At 35.4% G+C, this 16,705-nt stretch overlaps 2 protein-coding genes across 2 annotated transcripts in view; both read right to left on the bottom strand.

The window, feature by feature from the left end:
• Window positions 1–4,905: 4,905 nt before the first annotated feature.
• LOC141829469 (large ribosomal subunit protein eL38z/eL38y) lies at window positions 4,906–6,791 on the bottom strand. Its single transcript, XM_074716947.1, has 3 exons — window positions 6,757–6,791; window positions 6,227–6,410; window positions 4,906–5,165 (listed from the first exon to the last, which is right to left on the bottom strand). Exons 1-3 carry the CDS (start codon window positions 6,757–6,759, stop codon window positions 5,143–5,145), a joined length of 210 nt encoding a protein of 69 aa, XP_074573048.1. The 5' UTR covers window positions 6,760–6,791; the 3' UTR covers window positions 4,906–5,142.
• A 4,988-nt stretch (window positions 6,792–11,779) lies between these two features.
• LOC141829371 (sister chromatid cohesion 1 protein 4) overlaps window positions 11,780–16,705 on the bottom strand; it is a 28,089-nt gene continuing 23,163 nt past the window's right edge. Inside the window, exons 11-14 of the mRNA XM_074716826.1 lie at window positions 13,958–13,991; window positions 12,575–12,680; window positions 12,360–12,489; window positions 11,780–12,124 (exon numbers count right to left, since the gene is read on the bottom strand). Of these exons, the coding sequence (XP_074572927.1) occupies window positions 12,026–12,124; window positions 12,360–12,489; window positions 12,575–12,680; window positions 13,958–13,991 (369 nt within the window). The 3' untranslated portion in view covers window positions 11,780–12,025. The remainder of the gene's footprint in view (window positions 12,125–12,359; window positions 12,490–12,574; window positions 12,681–13,957; window positions 13,992–16,705) is intronic.

The raw sequence follows: 16,705 nt of genomic DNA, 5'->3' as shown, positions 1-16,705 counted from the left end.
ATGCTACACCATAATGGTTCAGACAAATCTTAAAAAGATACAACGAATTTCACGAGAGAAGGTGCACTCTTTAAAAGAAACACCCGCCCAATGACTGCCACATGAGAAAGAAGAAGTGCAAGTCATGTCCGATTTGCCTAACAAAGTCACTCAGATCTCAACCGACTTGACACTCGAACTAACAGCAAAACTGATTGCCTGCCTCAAAATAATGATGTGTTCACCTGAACTTCTCAAGAAGTTATGGGAGTGGCATCCATCATAATGGAACATCGGCTCAACATCCTCCCTAAGTCCCAACTTGTCAAACAGAAGAAGCGACACTTCAAACCCAAGCAAGACAAGGTGATTTGCACCGAAATTCTCTTCAAGGCCAGACACATCCGAGAAGTTCAATTTCCAACATGACTTGCAAACATAGTATTGTTTCCAAAGCCCAGAGGCAAGTGGCGGATTTGTATCGACTTCCAAGACCTCACAAAGTCTACCCTAAGGACTATTACCTGCTCCCTAGAATCAATCAACTAGCAGATTCAACATCCGGATGTGAACTCATATGTATGCTAGACACATATCAAGGATATCATTAAATCCCTTTGGTTAAAGAAGATCAAGAAAAGATCAGTTTCATCACCTCTGACGAAATATTTTGTTGCACAATCATGCCTTTTAGGTTAAAAAATATAGGGGCTACTTATCAACGTCTCATAGACCAAGTCTTTAAGCACCATATAAGTCGCAATATTGAGGTAAAGAAAAATATAGTACTTTGTGGAGGAATAATCTCACATTAAATCCAAACAATGTTTGTTCAATGTAAAGAGTGGTTGTTTCCTGGGGTACATAGTTACTGAAAGAGGGATAGAGGCCAATTCAAAAAAAGTTCAAGCTTTACAAAATATGATTTCCCCCCGAAATACCAAAGAGGTTCAGAGGTTGGTTGAACGAATCACTATCTTATTTCATTTTATATCACAATCAGCGACAAAGAATCTTCCCTTCTTTAAAATATTACGCAAAGCTGTCAGATTTACTTGGAATGAGAAGTGTGAGCAAGCTTTTAGCAATTTGAAGGCATATCTAGCGACTCTACCAGTTCTATCAAAGCCCATAACGGGTATATTTGTCAGATTTTGAGGGTGCCTTGGGTTCAGTAATAGTGCGATAATAAGGAAGTGTTTAGCAACCTATTTATTTCTCAAGTCACTTGTTGAAGGACGCTGATGTAGGACCGGTGCACGCTAGAGGGGGTAAATAACGCTCGTTATTCGTTCGTTCGTTCTATCAAAACACTAACAGTGAATATTAGTAATAACAAGTACAGGACATGCGAATTTTTACTTAGTTTCTAACCCCTAATGTTAGTACAACCAAGCATATGTACGGGAAGACAGTCGTCCACTAATGATCTTCTTTTCAAAACTTTTTCAGAGGCGGATAAATCCGTCTTACAATCCAAAATATAATAAAAGTAAATACAAAAAGTAAGACTTAAAATAAAACACCTGTGTAGCCGATTTGGAAGTCCTTAAGCGTCATGTACTCCTCCTGAAACTTTTTCGATTGCAGGAGTAAGGCATTGGTCACATTCAACAGCACCGTAAGACAAAGAGTAGTTATGATTAGGGTTACTTCTTGTGGTGCACATTGAGGCCTTTATAAAGACACTTCCAGATGCCTGGATCTTTTTTCGAGCACCACGAACCGATCCGATTTGATCCGATTCTGTAGGTCTTTATAGAGGCCAATTCCACCTTATCCGAGCACCTGGACCAACCAGGGGTATTCGGACGCTCCAAGCGCCTGGAACATGATCCGGGTGCTCAGATCCAGTCAACTCTTGACTCCAGACTTGATTCGGCTTCTTCTATTTGCTCATCTTATGCTTCCTCAATATTGCTTCTAGCTCTTGCTTCCTGTAAACTCAGCATACAACAAACAAGCAACCTAAGTCTATCTGTAATCTGTTTGACCTATTAGGCTTACTTAAAAATGATAAATCCCAGTTAGTCGCATTGACTCAATCCCTGGGGGTGACTGGCCCGGTCCCACGGAAGTTTTTCATCGACCACCAAGGTAAATCGGGAAGCGCACGTAGCGGCCAACCCAGATGCCCAGCATCCTTTGATTGCGATCCCCATTTGGAGGAAAATTCCTATAAATACGCCGTAGTTGGGGATCGAACCGCGGGTACCTGGGTAACAACCTGGATGTCCTACCGCGGCACCATGACCCCAGGGACTTAAACTGTAGTGGATAAACTTTTTATAGTGACCGACCCCACCGCCGAAACGGCCCCATATCAGAAAACCCCCTAAGGGATTTTTTGAAGGCACGGTACCACTAGGTTGATAAGAGCATACTGCCTCAACAGCACCTCAGCCAACAAATACATGTTGCTAAGACTTGAATCGCACAGCACCTCAGTCAACAAATACATGTTGCTAAGAGGATTCGAACCCGAAACCTCAAGCAACACACGTCTCCATGCTTACCACTTGGGATAAGACACTTCAACTAAAAATGATAAATCCCAATTAGTCGCATTGACTCAATCCCTGGGGTGAACTTTCATAAGGCTTACTTAAGCCTTGCCATATATGTATAATCTACTAGGCTTACCTATGTCTAATTTCCAATTAGGACTAGTCACTTTCATAAGTAGACTTTCCACTTGCCAAACATTCGGTCGCTCTTGACTTGTTTGAACTTTTTGTTACCTAACCTCCAGTTAGGACTAGTCACTCGGTAAACTTCTCACCTGTCAAACATCCCATCACTCTTGACCTGCTTGGATTTTCCCTTACCAAACCTTTAGTTAGAACTTCCTTACCTAGTTTCACTCACCAAGACTTCCTGCCCAGCTCCACTCATCAGAACTTCTTGTTCAGCCTGTCACCAGGACTTCTCCTATTTAGCTTCCAGCTAGGACTTCTCTTGCCTGATCTCCAACTAGGACTTCTCCTGTCTAGCCTCCAATTAGGACTTTTTGTCCAGTCCAACTGACTAGGACTTCTCGTTAATCGCCTGGTCAAATTGATCTGACTAGACTTCACTTACATCCAAACATTAGGTAATGTTTGGATTAATCCTTGGTCAAACTGACTAGACCTAAATATATTGTCAAACATTAAAACCCTAGAGGTAGATTAGTGCTCTCTGCACTAACAATCTCTTCCTTTTTTATGTTTGATATTTTCTTAAATCAATTCAAGTCAGAATTTTATGAATCTAGGAGAATTGTAGGTTTTTAACTTTAGTTACTCCCTCCCCTTTTTCATTCATCAAAAAGGTTATTTTGCACTAACAATGTAAGGATTTCCTATGGTCACAATTTAGTCTAGATATTTCTTAAAATACCATAGTGTTGGGATCGGGCAGTGCATTGCGCATATTTACATGTTTCACAATCGTGCACAGCGGAAATAAAAATAATAATTAAATTTAATTATTATAACACTCACAATATACGCATGCAAATACAACATATACAAAACATAATTGAAATTTAAAATTTTTTTAGAATAATAAATATTTTATGCATACTTGACATATGATGCTCAGCAAGAATGACATCAATTGAACGATCCTTTTTGAAGTTCCGCCTCTATTGGTGATTCACGCCAAACGCTCTTTTGGACGGCTTCCAAAGTCATAAGTTATGTTACTGTCTTCGGTACTAGCCGTCAAATAACAACGGTTGATACAAGAGAAAACTCTAATATCGAAAACATGCAACAACACATGTTGAGTTTGTTTATAGGACTTTCTAACTATCGTCAGCAATCAAATTCTCGAGTAGTTACAGTGTAGGGGAAAAGAAGAACTGGAACACTTTCCGAAAAAGATGACAATAACCATAGGCACACGATTTTCCGGCAATGAAACCCTGATGGCTACCCGAGGTCTCGACAGCAGCAACTCCTTCGGCGAGCAATTTGGCAGCAGCAACTCCTTCGACCATGGTAGCATAGTCCGGCAGAAACAACACCTCCGGCAAGCAGTCCAGCGGCAACAACTGACAGCACTCCTCCGGCAGAGCAAACCAACAGTGGCTCCTCCGACAGAGACAATCTCTCCGATGGTCGAATACGGGCGGAAGAACCTAGACCGAGCTCCGGCAAACAACGAAGGAGGAAGATGATGGTGGTGCTAGGGCTTTGGTTCCTCCGGCTGAGACGATCTCTCCGTTGATCCGCTACGGGCGAAAGAAGCCTGATTGAGCTCTAATGACGACGAATGGCACTGCTCCTCCGAGGACGAAGGGGAAAAGGAGAAACGACGCTCAAGTTTATCAGCTTATCCTCCTCTCCCATGTGGTTCGAGGCGATCTTATACCACTCTCCTCCCGACCTTCTCACAGGCGGAAGGTTGAGAGTAGAGTGTAGGGAATTAATTTAATTTGATTATATTTTTCTATTAAATTCGTTCGCTTAACCTAGATTTGATTCATTGCGAAACAAAAACAAAAGATTATTTTTATTAATTAAATAATATATATGTGCCAACTTTAAGGTTTGCAGAATTTATAAGAAAAATTTACGACTTAATAATATTTTTAAATACAGTTATTTAAAAAAATTGAGAATCAAAATACAGTTATTTAAATAGAATTATTTATAACAAAAATACTTGTTAAGAATCGAACAGGAACTTGAAATTCTAATAAAAACCTTTACAACAAGATCAAACACCATATCAACGGCCCCAAATCTTTTAAACCAATGTTTTCAGTAACAATTTATAGGATTCACTAATAAAAACATCTTTTTGGACGTTTAGTTTTATAAAATCAATCCCAAAGAATAATGTATATACCAAAGAAAACTCTTACCAAGTTCTTTCTGCAGAAAAAGATAAATTTTATCAGCATTGATCAAGGAAAGTGTGTGAATCTGAAAATACTTGGAACTATATAAAAAGAACATTCATAAATTGAAACAAATGTCATAAACCAAAGTAATTGAATTTAAATCTTGCATATTCCAGAGGCAAACGTACTCGAAATCCTTCAGCAACATAATAGTTCAAATATGATCCTTACAGAAACACAAGGACAATGACAATTCCATTCCATTAAAAACTAACAAAACCTTTATGCTGAAGTGAAATAAATTCAGAAGCTACCACCTACCTGCATCTTCAGATTTCTTGGACGCTCAAACCTACAAAAATAAATAAATAATATTACCAAATGAATCAATGGCAGCATGATCTGCTGATTTAGCGCACATAAATTTACTTTCTTGCAACAGTAAGCAGTAGTTTGATAAATCAAAGATCCAGCGCACTGGACAGATATTGATCCCAGTTGAATGTGTAAAAAACCCTTTACATAATGATATATTGAATAGCTAGATTAATAGTCAAGCTAGATAAACTACAGCTGGTTTAGCAAACGTAAACTTACTTTGTTGCATAACTTGTAAATGATAGATTGAACATAGAATATAGCCAGAGAGCATAAAGGGAATATCAAACACTGAGTTGGCCACTGACAAAACTAAGTTATCAAATACCAATTAATACTTGAGTAGGATACTTGTAACTGAGTCCTAGAAACATAGAAACTACAGCCATAGTGGTCGATTGACTAGCTGGCTTAGCAAATGTAAACTTAGTTTCTCACATAACTTGTAAATGATAAATCGAACATCAAATATAGTTCGACAGTATAAACAGAATATCAAACACCGAGTCAGGCACTGACAAAACTAAGTTATCAAACACCTATTAATATAGCAGGATACTTGTAAGTGAGTCCTAGAAACATATAGATAAATCTTGCAACTCAATAAACGTTACTCATTAGCTGATTAGACCAGGATCCAAATTGCCCACCTTATGAATTGGATCATACTATAAACTCTTCCCAATGTAAATCAAAGGGAAAAAAATAAATTAGAAGTTATGATATTTTTCTAACAGGTAAAATGGTTCACACAGACTTCATTTTGCATTTTGAACTCCATATCAATTGGAGTCTATTTCATAAAATGGTGATGAAAGATCAGATGATTACTAGTTGTTTAAACTGTCAGTTTGTTCATGTATATAATTTTGATTAAAATGATAGATTCATATCCAATAAAGCAGTATATTGGAAGTCAGAAATTCTTCAACTTAGCTTCACGATCTAGTAATCAAAGGTATCAGTAAGTTAAGCAAAATTAAGATGAGTCCCGTACAAAGTCGATGGCAAACAGATGCATATACCAAAACGAACCTGGAGGAAGAGATTGCTTCAATTTATTAGCCTTCTCAGAGTCAAACACGCAGAGGGTGTAGAGGTACTTGGAGCAGCGAACTTTGAACTTGACGACATCCTTTCCTCTCTTAATTTTCACTGATCGTGCATCTTTCCTTCTCGCGGTGAGCAGGAAATCCTTAATCTCGTGGATCTGCTTTGGCTGCGCGTCATATGAACAAATAATCAGCGTGAACCTTAGACACATGAAAAGAATCGTTTCTGATAAACAAAAACTAGATATGCGCATTTCTAAATGGCAAAAAAAACTGAAATTTAAAAAAGTTGTGAAGATTCAGTTGATAAGATCCTTCTGGAAGTAGTTGAATAGAACTCAGCAAGCGAGTTCATTCATCAATTCGCCACAACTATAATTTACAAAATGTGACCCAAACACAAATATACATGAAAATCTACAACAGTTCAACCCACAATAGAAATTTGTTCTGCACAAAAACTACAAATGAGAGGGAAAACTTAGAACAAGAAATTTCGAAGAGAATGGATACCATCTTGGAACGGCTTCGAACTCGATCTCGCAAAGCGGCGGCGGCTAGAAGGCAGCGCCACTTAAATAGGCTACAAAGAACCCTAATTTCTGCGGCTCGGATTAAATTACCTTACTACCCTTGCAGTTTAGATTGTCACCTGTTTCTTGCGCCGGATTTTGTGAATGTTTTAACTAATTTATGATTAATATTTATTTTTAATTCTGAATCAAACTGAAATATCTGATTTAATTCTAAATTGAATCGAAAATGATTTTGATTCAATTTTTATAAATAAAAAAAATATATTCCAATTTTATTGATGTGGAATCCCGTACTTACGCAGTATCGATCCTAATAATTTTTTAACCTGAATTTAACTTAAAAAATGCTCTTAAATCATAATATGTGTTATTATTCTCTTAGTTTTATAATAACTTTTTCGAATTAAATCAATACACTAAATACAATAAATAAATAAATAATATATTATAATCAAATATTTCTATTATAATTGAATAATAAGATTAATATGTATAAAATGATCATTAAAAAAAAATCAATCTTACAATTTTAGAGTTAAAAATACTAATTAAGATTGTATAATTACGTTGTCAATCCATTCGATCTTTCTTGTGACATGGTTGTTGAAGAAATATTTTGATGAACTTTAAATTTGAGAAATTTTATTTTGTACTTACTAATATAACCGAGTTAGTCAATAAGATTTTATAAGCAATGTGAGCATTTAGAAAATATCTATTTATTTTTTTCAAGTAATTCACTAATATAATTGTGGATTTTGCTTCTCTTAGTAATGAGTAACTCGAAAAATAAATCATTCTCATTAATATCAGAATAACCCCTACGAGTCAAAGAATTTTCAAGATTCTTATAAGACCTCAACAAAGACTTCATCATCTGCACGTTATAACCTCTCCATATTGAATAAAAAAAACTAAATATTTCTTCGTATTTTTGAAACGGTTCAAATCGAGTTTTCATAGAAGAACGAGTTTGATCGATTATAAAAAGAAAGTAGTTGATATGAAAAGATTCTATAGTTGATTGTGTCACTTCTTCACTGTTACTTTCAACAAATTATTTTTTTTTTCGAACAACACATTCTCTCAAAATACAGCTTCAATACCCATCTCACATGTCATTTCTTTAGCTTCAATCATAGCTTTCTCATAACTATCTTTCTCTAAATTCTTTTAGAAATAAAATAATTTCTTGTAAAAGTTTGATAACAATATCAATATCCATATCTTCTAGATTGAAGAAAATTTGCTCACAATGTTGCTAGCATGCAACAACTTGTACCAAATTACCACACCAAGCAAGAATTCAAAATTCTCAAGTTCATATAATATTGGGACTCAACTTCACTCTTCATTTTGGGATCTTCGCTATTATTTGTCAAGTCATGCAAAACATCTCTTATTTGTGCAGTTTGCTCCTTTATAGGTTTAACACTCTTAACATGACTTTTCCAACATGTTTGTGATAATGGCTTAACTGTCAAACCCTTCACATGATCTTTGAAAATCTTCCATCGCTTGGTAGAAGAGAAGAACAATGTATAGATCCATTATATCACTCCAAAAAATGACATAGCCTTAGGATAACAATTCGTCATATCACACAAAGCTAAATTAAGACTATGACAACCACAAAGAGTATAAAAAGCTTTGAATTCATTTAAAATAACTTTTTCTGTACACTTTTACGTCTCCCTTTGATATTAGATCCATTATCATATTATTAACCTTTAATATCATCAATATCAAGTTCAAGATTGACTAAAGCATTTTTAAGATGCATAAAATGCCCAAGTCTTGAAGTATCATCGCCCTCTAAAAATTGCACCTAATATTCTTCTACTTTTGTAGATTTAAACATCGTATGACAATGGACATTTACTCCTTGTGACTGATATCAGGAGTACAATCTAATATGATTGAAAAATATTTTGCTTGTCTAACCTTTGCAAGTATTATTTTTTTACCTCACTTGCTAACAACATCTGTATCAACTCATTTTGAATTCTATAATTGAGATATATAGAATAAGTCTCCTGGTCTTTAATCTGACTAGGAGGTGCTCTTTCATTACTGGATCAAACTCTACAATCATTTTAATCATTTGTAGAAATAAACCATTGTTTTCAACATAACTCTTTTCATAATTTTCTCGAAATGCTAAGTTATTTTTTATCAATCATTGAACAACTATGATTATCCTCTATAACACTTGTTTCCTGTTCTCTTTCTTTATTAAGTTGTACTTGTACACTTGTATCAATCACTTTATTTGTTCTCAATCTTCTTTTTAATTCAAGCCAATTTGTCATACACTCCATATACTTCTTTACTCGCTTCATGATTTGCAAGATAATGACTCAAATTATGTCAATCATTGTATCCTTCATTAGCTAACTATTAACCATATCCAATCTTAGTTACTTGGTTCTTGAATAACTTACAGTAAAAATAAAAAATTTTGTAAGAAGAAACTGAATATAATAGCCATCTTCTATCACTTTTATCTTTGTTTGACTGAATTCTCTTATAATGTGATGCATTGAAATGCCTATTAGTACTACTATCTTTAGGAAACATATTATGGACATCTCTCTTCAGAGTTCTTTCTACTAAAAAGTTTTTAACTTTCTGATCAATGTTTGTCTCACTTTCTCGGATCATTAGAACAAATCTCCTAATTCAAGTTCTCATGTTGAACATACTCATCATCTTTCTCATTATCATTCAATTCATTCACATTGATAGATTTAAGGACTTCTTCAATATCAATCTCATTCTCATCCAATTCATTATCTTGTTCTCCACTAATTGAATTATCAATCACATTTCCAACCTCTACAACTATTTTTTTTATTAAACAAAATAATTATTGATATTGATATCTCTGACTTTGAATTATTTCTTTAATTTTTAACTTTCTTTTTCTTTTTGAGACTCAGACATGTATTTAGGAGGCATGGTTAACCTAAGAATTCAATAAATAATTCAAAGGAATATCAGATACACTTTTACTTATGTTGCAATTTTGTGAGGCATTTATTCAAATATTTAATAGAAATATTTAATAAACATATAAATCCATACCTCACCTTAAGGAAGATTTTTTATAATAAATTAATTGTTAATTATTGTTATATAAGGAAATGCTTAGTATTATCTGTGTTAATGGAGTTAGTATTATCGTAAAGTAGGGTGAAAATAATAAAGACTCAAACTACGCTAACTTTATCTTCTTCGATTAAGTTCTAGTCTACAAAATTAATAGAGTCACAAATATATTTTTCTTTTTCAATTCAAGATCTCAAAGAACATATACAAATCTCATTTCATCTATTATTAAGCAAGTCAAAAAATTTACTCTTACTTTTGAAAGAAAAATACTCTAAATTAATAATCAAATAAAACACGAGGAAGGAGAAATCAAACCTTCCGACTATTGAAAAATAATTGTATTAGCAAATCTTTCATTGCTTTTTAAGAATTGAAAAGAGGAAAGAAGAGAAAAAGGATTCTTCGATCGGTTTACGAGAAAGATTAGAGTGCGAGAGATTATATTGGACCAATTTACACTACTATATAATACATTTATTTTCAAAATTATATGAGCGAAGTCGGATGACTCTTTTGCCTCCTAATAGACACAACCCTACACTTAAATCATTATCATCATCATCACACACACACATACACATATAAATATAAATATAAATGATATACTGCGCGACGAAAAATACGCGACTCGTACGCGACACTGCCGAATCCACCGTCGCTGCCGCTGCCCTTGCCACGCCGTCCGACTACCGCCGGCCGCCACCTCGGGCCCGATCGACGCGCCGCTCGCCGGCGCTTCGTCCGACGTTGGATTCCAGGCGGATTATGGTCGGAATCCGATGTAATTTGGTCGGAAACAACCAAATCACGCGTCCGGCAATGACGCGACCACAATCTGACCAAATCCGGCCAAATTACGTCGAACTCCGGTCACAATCCGACTGGAATCCGACGTCGGACGAAGCGCCGACGAGCGATGCGTCGATCGGGCTCGAGGCGGCGGCTGACAGACGGCGTGGCGGCAATGGCGATGGATCGGCGGTGTCGCGCACGAGTCGCACATTCCTCATCGCGCAATATATTATTTATATATCGGATGTCTCTTTATCAATAAATTTTTTGGATAACTTTACATTAGAGGCTCTTGTCTGACAACAACATATCTATCTGAAATCGAGTTACATGAGTTTGCTAACTACAATTTCCCAACTTATCTTCTCACACATGATCATGGAACTGATTCTATGAAACCACTAAGGTGGCGAATTACACCCTTTCATGAAGAGTTAAATGAGTTGCGATATCAAATAATAATAACAATTATTAAACAAATTAAATTAGATGAGTTGATATATCAAAAAATGATTATTGCGATTGAACAAATTGACAGTAGTCACAAAATACTCGAGCAGTAGCAAGGCATGGTGTCTTGCTTCTCCTCCTCACGGCAATTAGTGTGACGACACTAAACTAATAGTCGATAAACTAAACAAAAACAATGGCAGTGTAGGGGAATGCTTCACCAATGGACTTCAAAGGTACTACTCTCGAAACACACCCGCTTGATTTGGTTTGAGTTCAACTTAGTGTTCTTCAATGGAGTCAAGTAGGACGCAAATGGTAGCTATGCTTCGGACCATCTTCATGCCTGCAACAAGTCTCACCGTTTCGACATCTTCAAACACAATGTCAATTTCTGAAAGTATCATATTAAGGAGATTGACAGAGTCCATTAACAATCACAAACAACAATCTGTTTTGATTCATTCTTCCAGTGGAAAAAATAATAATAATTTGAATAAAAATATCACTAGTGATACAACATTACATGAAGTTAAAATTAGACTTCAAAAATGATCGCTTGTGGGACGACGACTTCAGAAGGCTTGACGACGAAGACAATTCTCTAGCTGCAATCTGTAGAGACTGACTTGTAGTAACTACCAACATGAGATGATGATTTAAGTTACACAGAATTACAGATATGTAATCAGTGTACTAATAACACAATGAGCTAAACTGTGTTCCACCCGGCTAAGAGTTTACAAGGAGCAAAAGGGTAAATGATAAAAAGATTATTTCATATTAAAAAAGGGGGTAACTTGACAATTAATGGGGGTGGAGTAAACATATGGATGTAATAGAAAACTTAAATTTACATGAACATGATTTTTGGGACACACCATTGTCAGTTAGAACTCTGCCTTCAGAAGCTTTGATCTTGGTAGTATTGTGATGAACCCAGAAGAGTTCTCTTGCTCGACATGTATATAATCTTTAGTTTTCAGCACCTGGAAAGAAAGAAATTGAACAGCAAATATAGTTTAAAATTTTCTTCAGAAACAGGTAGTATATCAAAGGATTTCGTACTTAATGTCTCGTGGTAATCACGAAAGAGTAGGTAGGATATTATAAGCCTTGAAGCATTTTCAAGTGATTAAAAGGTATCAAGGAGAAAAGTAGATAAAACCAAACGACTGGAATAGGTTTGAAAGCTAGAAAGAAGTTAGGCTAAGACTCGCAGACCAGAGTTTCGAAGAACATTCTTGATGCTTCTTTGCGACTTTTGCCTGTGATAAGGTGGTCCATAGCAACAGATTTCCTCCCGTGCCCTGATTCTTCATCAAACACCTTTTTCAGGTAGCGAGCAACACCTCTGATGCATTTTTGTTAGTGCCTTAGTCGAGGTTAAGGAGTTGATAAACTAATTAAAGACATGGAAAGTCGACAAAAAGACCCACCTTGTCCTTGAAGACCAACCACTGTTCTCAAGTGATGCATCTTCAGCATGTGCTACATCATTTTCTTCATGATAATCATTGTCGTCGTCGTCTACGTTAAGAAACTCTAGGAACCATACAAGACAAAGTTATGTGAAATGCATACCTTATCATCAATTGTTTAAATTACAAAAGTCAATTGGCCCCAACAAATTTATGTATGATGCAGCATCTCTACAATTAGAAATGTACATGTAACAATGTAACGTATGAGATATGTCAAAATACATATGAGGTTTTTTGAGGGTTATATCTGAGTTTATTGACCACGCTTAATGGGATAAAGGCTTGGTTGTTATTGTTGTTGTTGTTGTATATCTGAGTTTATTCTTATTCATCAAAAGCATGTTCAGGAATCTATAAACAGACAATTGAGTTTGCAGAAAAGTTTATACTGAGCCTGTTCAAGAGTTTGTGTAAGAGCTAGCACAAGAACATAAGGTGAGCTTGTTCATGAATTAAAATGATCAGTTTCCTATTGTTGAAACTCAACTTGGCTAACAATATGATCCTAAAACTAAACAACAAACTTAGATCATTAAGAAGCCAAGTCAGAGTGAACTTTTATTGAAGCAAAAATCTAAGTCACTGTTGGCGGTTCAGTCATTTGATGTGGATGTCGTAGCCATAAATTTCAGACAATCCGAATCAAATATAAAAAAAACATACTTAGCAAATCCATGCCTATCTACTTAGCACTCTCAGGTCAAAGAAATTCTCACATCACCATAGTCTTTGTTTATAATGCATCACAATCAGGTTGGTGGTCTCCCTAACATTTCTTGTATTGCAACAGTTACAGCACTTGAAGGTGTTCATGTTAAACTTGAACTAAAACTGCATCTACAATAAATCCTAAACCGAAATATTGTGTACCCTTTTCTCACTCACGTGCTTTCAGGGGATACAATAGAGTCATGAACAAAGACCAAGGAAAAGATTGGAGGATCACTTCCACTTGCGAGCAATAGGATGCTTCCCTATAAATGTTGGTATTCTGATATTCTCCAAAATTATCTTCAAATATTATGAATAATTGAGAAACTGGACAAACAAAAAACAATTTCCAAACTACATTGGATCATATCAGAATGCTAAAAGACAATTTGTTGCGCTAAGCAAGTCAACTTTGAATGAAAAACCAATAAATTCAAATGTAAAAGCTCCATTATGTAAGAGTTGAGCAATATGTACAGTATACTAACTGATCTGCTGATTTTGAGTATAGATATCATAAGTGGAAGGTTATTAGTATATAGCATGTTTCACATTATCGCCTTCGTGATTACATTACAGAGAAAATGACATAAATATTGAACATGAGGAAATTAGATAAAAGACTACCTGTGTCATGGTCATCAATTGTGCTGCAGAAGTCCTGCATTGATATGAAAAAGTGAGTCAGTGTAATTGACTCAAAAAGCAAACAGCATACTTGTACAAAAATCCTAACTGCACGTGTGAAATCCTTTCAAGCACACTTTATGCATACTGCATAATGTAGACATGAAAAACAAAAGACTTGTAACAAATATTTACCAACTATCCCAGTAAAATTAAAACTATTAATGTGCAAACGTATCTAGTTGGATCATATTGAAACTAGAGATCTCTGTCAGGAACTTACACTATAATCTTTTGCAGTAACCCAGTCCATGGGAGTGCTTTCAACAACCAGACCACCCTCCAAGTTAAATTCCTGAAAGCTAGAGTTTTCACCCACGGCTGATGGAACATTTTCACTTTCAATATTTGTTTGAGTAGGAGATACAGAAGCCATTTCCGGTCTTTCCAAGCAGGTAGCATCAGTAGTAAAGTTTTCCTCACTATGGATGGATCTCTGCCCTTCACTGCCCACTAAAGCATTTAAAACACTTCCATTCTCATCTTGATTCACAGTTGCAATGAACTTATCAACTGCAGCATCCGTGATGACATCTTGAGAAGTGTTTCCTTCAGAGATAATGGTTGATAAATTGGTTGTCAAACTAGGATCAGACTCATGGAATGCATCATCTACTGCTGGGCCCAGAATTTCAGCAGTTAAACACTTAGCAACCGCATTTGCCATCAACTCAGTTTTCTTAGGTCATCCACTTATTAAGAAAAATTTATCTATTAATTAATTAAAATTAAGATTCTATCCTTAAATACTTAAAAAAATTAAAAAGATATTACTCACTGCATCATTGCCCCCGAGATTATATTCCTTTTTCATTCATATATAATTGTAACATCTACATCATCTTTATTTTCACATCCTTCAAAATAATAATAATAGTAATAGAAATAAAAATTATATATATTTTTTGTTCGACGAGCTAGTCATCGTCGACAAGAATGGAGATGAAGAGTTAATCAACTACGAGAGAAACTCAATTTTATGATCGACTAATCATCAACTCATGAGCCTTCTCAACCTCTCCAACGTCGTCGACGGCGCGTCGCCTAGTTGGGCCACCACTTGCTCCATGAAAGCGGCATCGCAGGTCAGCGTGATCGGCCGGCCGCCGGCCGGCATCCCAAACTCCTCCTCTGACAACCTGAAGAGCTCCACAAAGACACTGGTCTTCAAGTAGGCCACCGGCACCACGAAGCGCCGACCCTCTCGCGTGTACACCGCGAAGTGGCCTTTGGGAGCCAGTTGTGTTGCTGCTGCCCACGCCCTCTGCTCCGCCATCGATGGATCGGAAAGAGGAGGAGGAGGAGGAGGAGGAGATGTTGCCGCTGAGGAGAAGAAAATGGAGGGACTTGGCCGGTTTTAAATAGCGAATGGAGGAGCAAGTAGAGATTTGGGTATGTTGGAGAGGAGAGGAGGCATGTGCTAGACTTTAAGGCATTTCTTGAATTTTAAAATTTATATATAGAAGCACATTTAAAGTTGTCTCCAAGTGGTAAGTCAATTAGGCCAAAAAAAATTATGAAGTATTAAAAAAAATGTCTTTTTAATGAAATATTAAAAAAAACAATTCACTTTCAAAATGGTTTGTCATAAATACTTGCAAATCATTTATTGCATTCTTATCTTACTGTGAAAAAAGAAATAGAATTGAGTCTATTCTAAAAAATTTTATACGTAAAGTTGTGAATTAAGTAAAAAATTTAATTATTATGAATTTAAAAATAATAGAGATTGATACAAATCTAAACGGCAAATTATTTTTAAAAAAATATTATATAATAAAAATATTATATTTTTAATCAAACTGATTTTTTAATTTATTTTATACTTTAATTTTGAACTAATTGATGCACTTTACCAAATTATTGAACTTAAACACTATTTTTTTTTGAAAATCAGTATATGACTATTTTTCTTTAGATTATATATATATATATATATATATATATATATATATATATATATATATATATATATATATATATATATATATATATATATATATATTATTTTGAATTGATCGAATAATATTTTGAATTTGATTATTAGTAATTTGGGTCAAATATTTGTATGAGTTATACAATTTACATTTTTTTGAAAAAAAACATTAAAAGAAAAAGTAATTAAAAATAGCATAGGGTAAAGTGATATAAAATTTAACATATATAAGTTTTTAAAAATATTATATGAATTGTAAAAATAAGCTAAAAATAGTCATATATATAATAATAGAGAAAATGAACTTCAACAGCCAACTAGAAAATGAAAGAAAAGATAAACTTTAATATTGATATGATTCTATTTTATATTCCTCCTCGAAGAGAGGAGATCTCTTTGATCGACAAGCCTCCCTCCCGTCTTCTATTTCTGTTTCAATTTAGATCATCTAAGAGCATCCGCAACGCAGCGTTACTCGCGCGTTAATAACTTACGTGGAGGAGTGAGAGAGCGACGTGAAGGAGTGAGAAAGGAGTGAGAGAGGAGTAAAATATTGAACGTGTTCAGAGTTCTGAACACGTTAATAAGTGGGACTCATGTTTTTTTTTTAAATTCTGAGTGGTGGTTGACCACGTGGTCGACCACCACCATCACTGGTCGACCACCATGTGGTGGTCGACCACTGATCGACCACCACCGGTCGATCACGTGGTAGTGAAAGCGTTATAACGCCAGCTGCGTTGCAGCTGCTC

Source organism: Curcuma longa, chromosome 5 (genome assembly GCF_044706935.1).
Source record: "Curcuma longa cultivar G26 ecotype Majalengka, Jawa Barat chromosome 5, ITB_CL_G26_1.1, whole genome shotgun sequence".
In the NCBI taxonomy this organism is placed as follows: Eukaryota; Viridiplantae; Streptophyta; class Magnoliopsida; order Zingiberales; family Zingiberaceae; genus Curcuma; species Curcuma longa.
This window is presented reverse-complemented; position numbering and strand designations above follow the sequence as displayed.

Excerpts from the sequence above, each read along its gene's own strand:
- LOC141829469 (XM_074716947.1), bottom strand. Across the intron at positions 5,166-6,226 it reads GAAGCAATCTCTTCCTCCAG|GTTTGAGCGTCCAAGAAATC; the intron begins GTTCGTTTTGGT and ends TTATTTTTGTAG.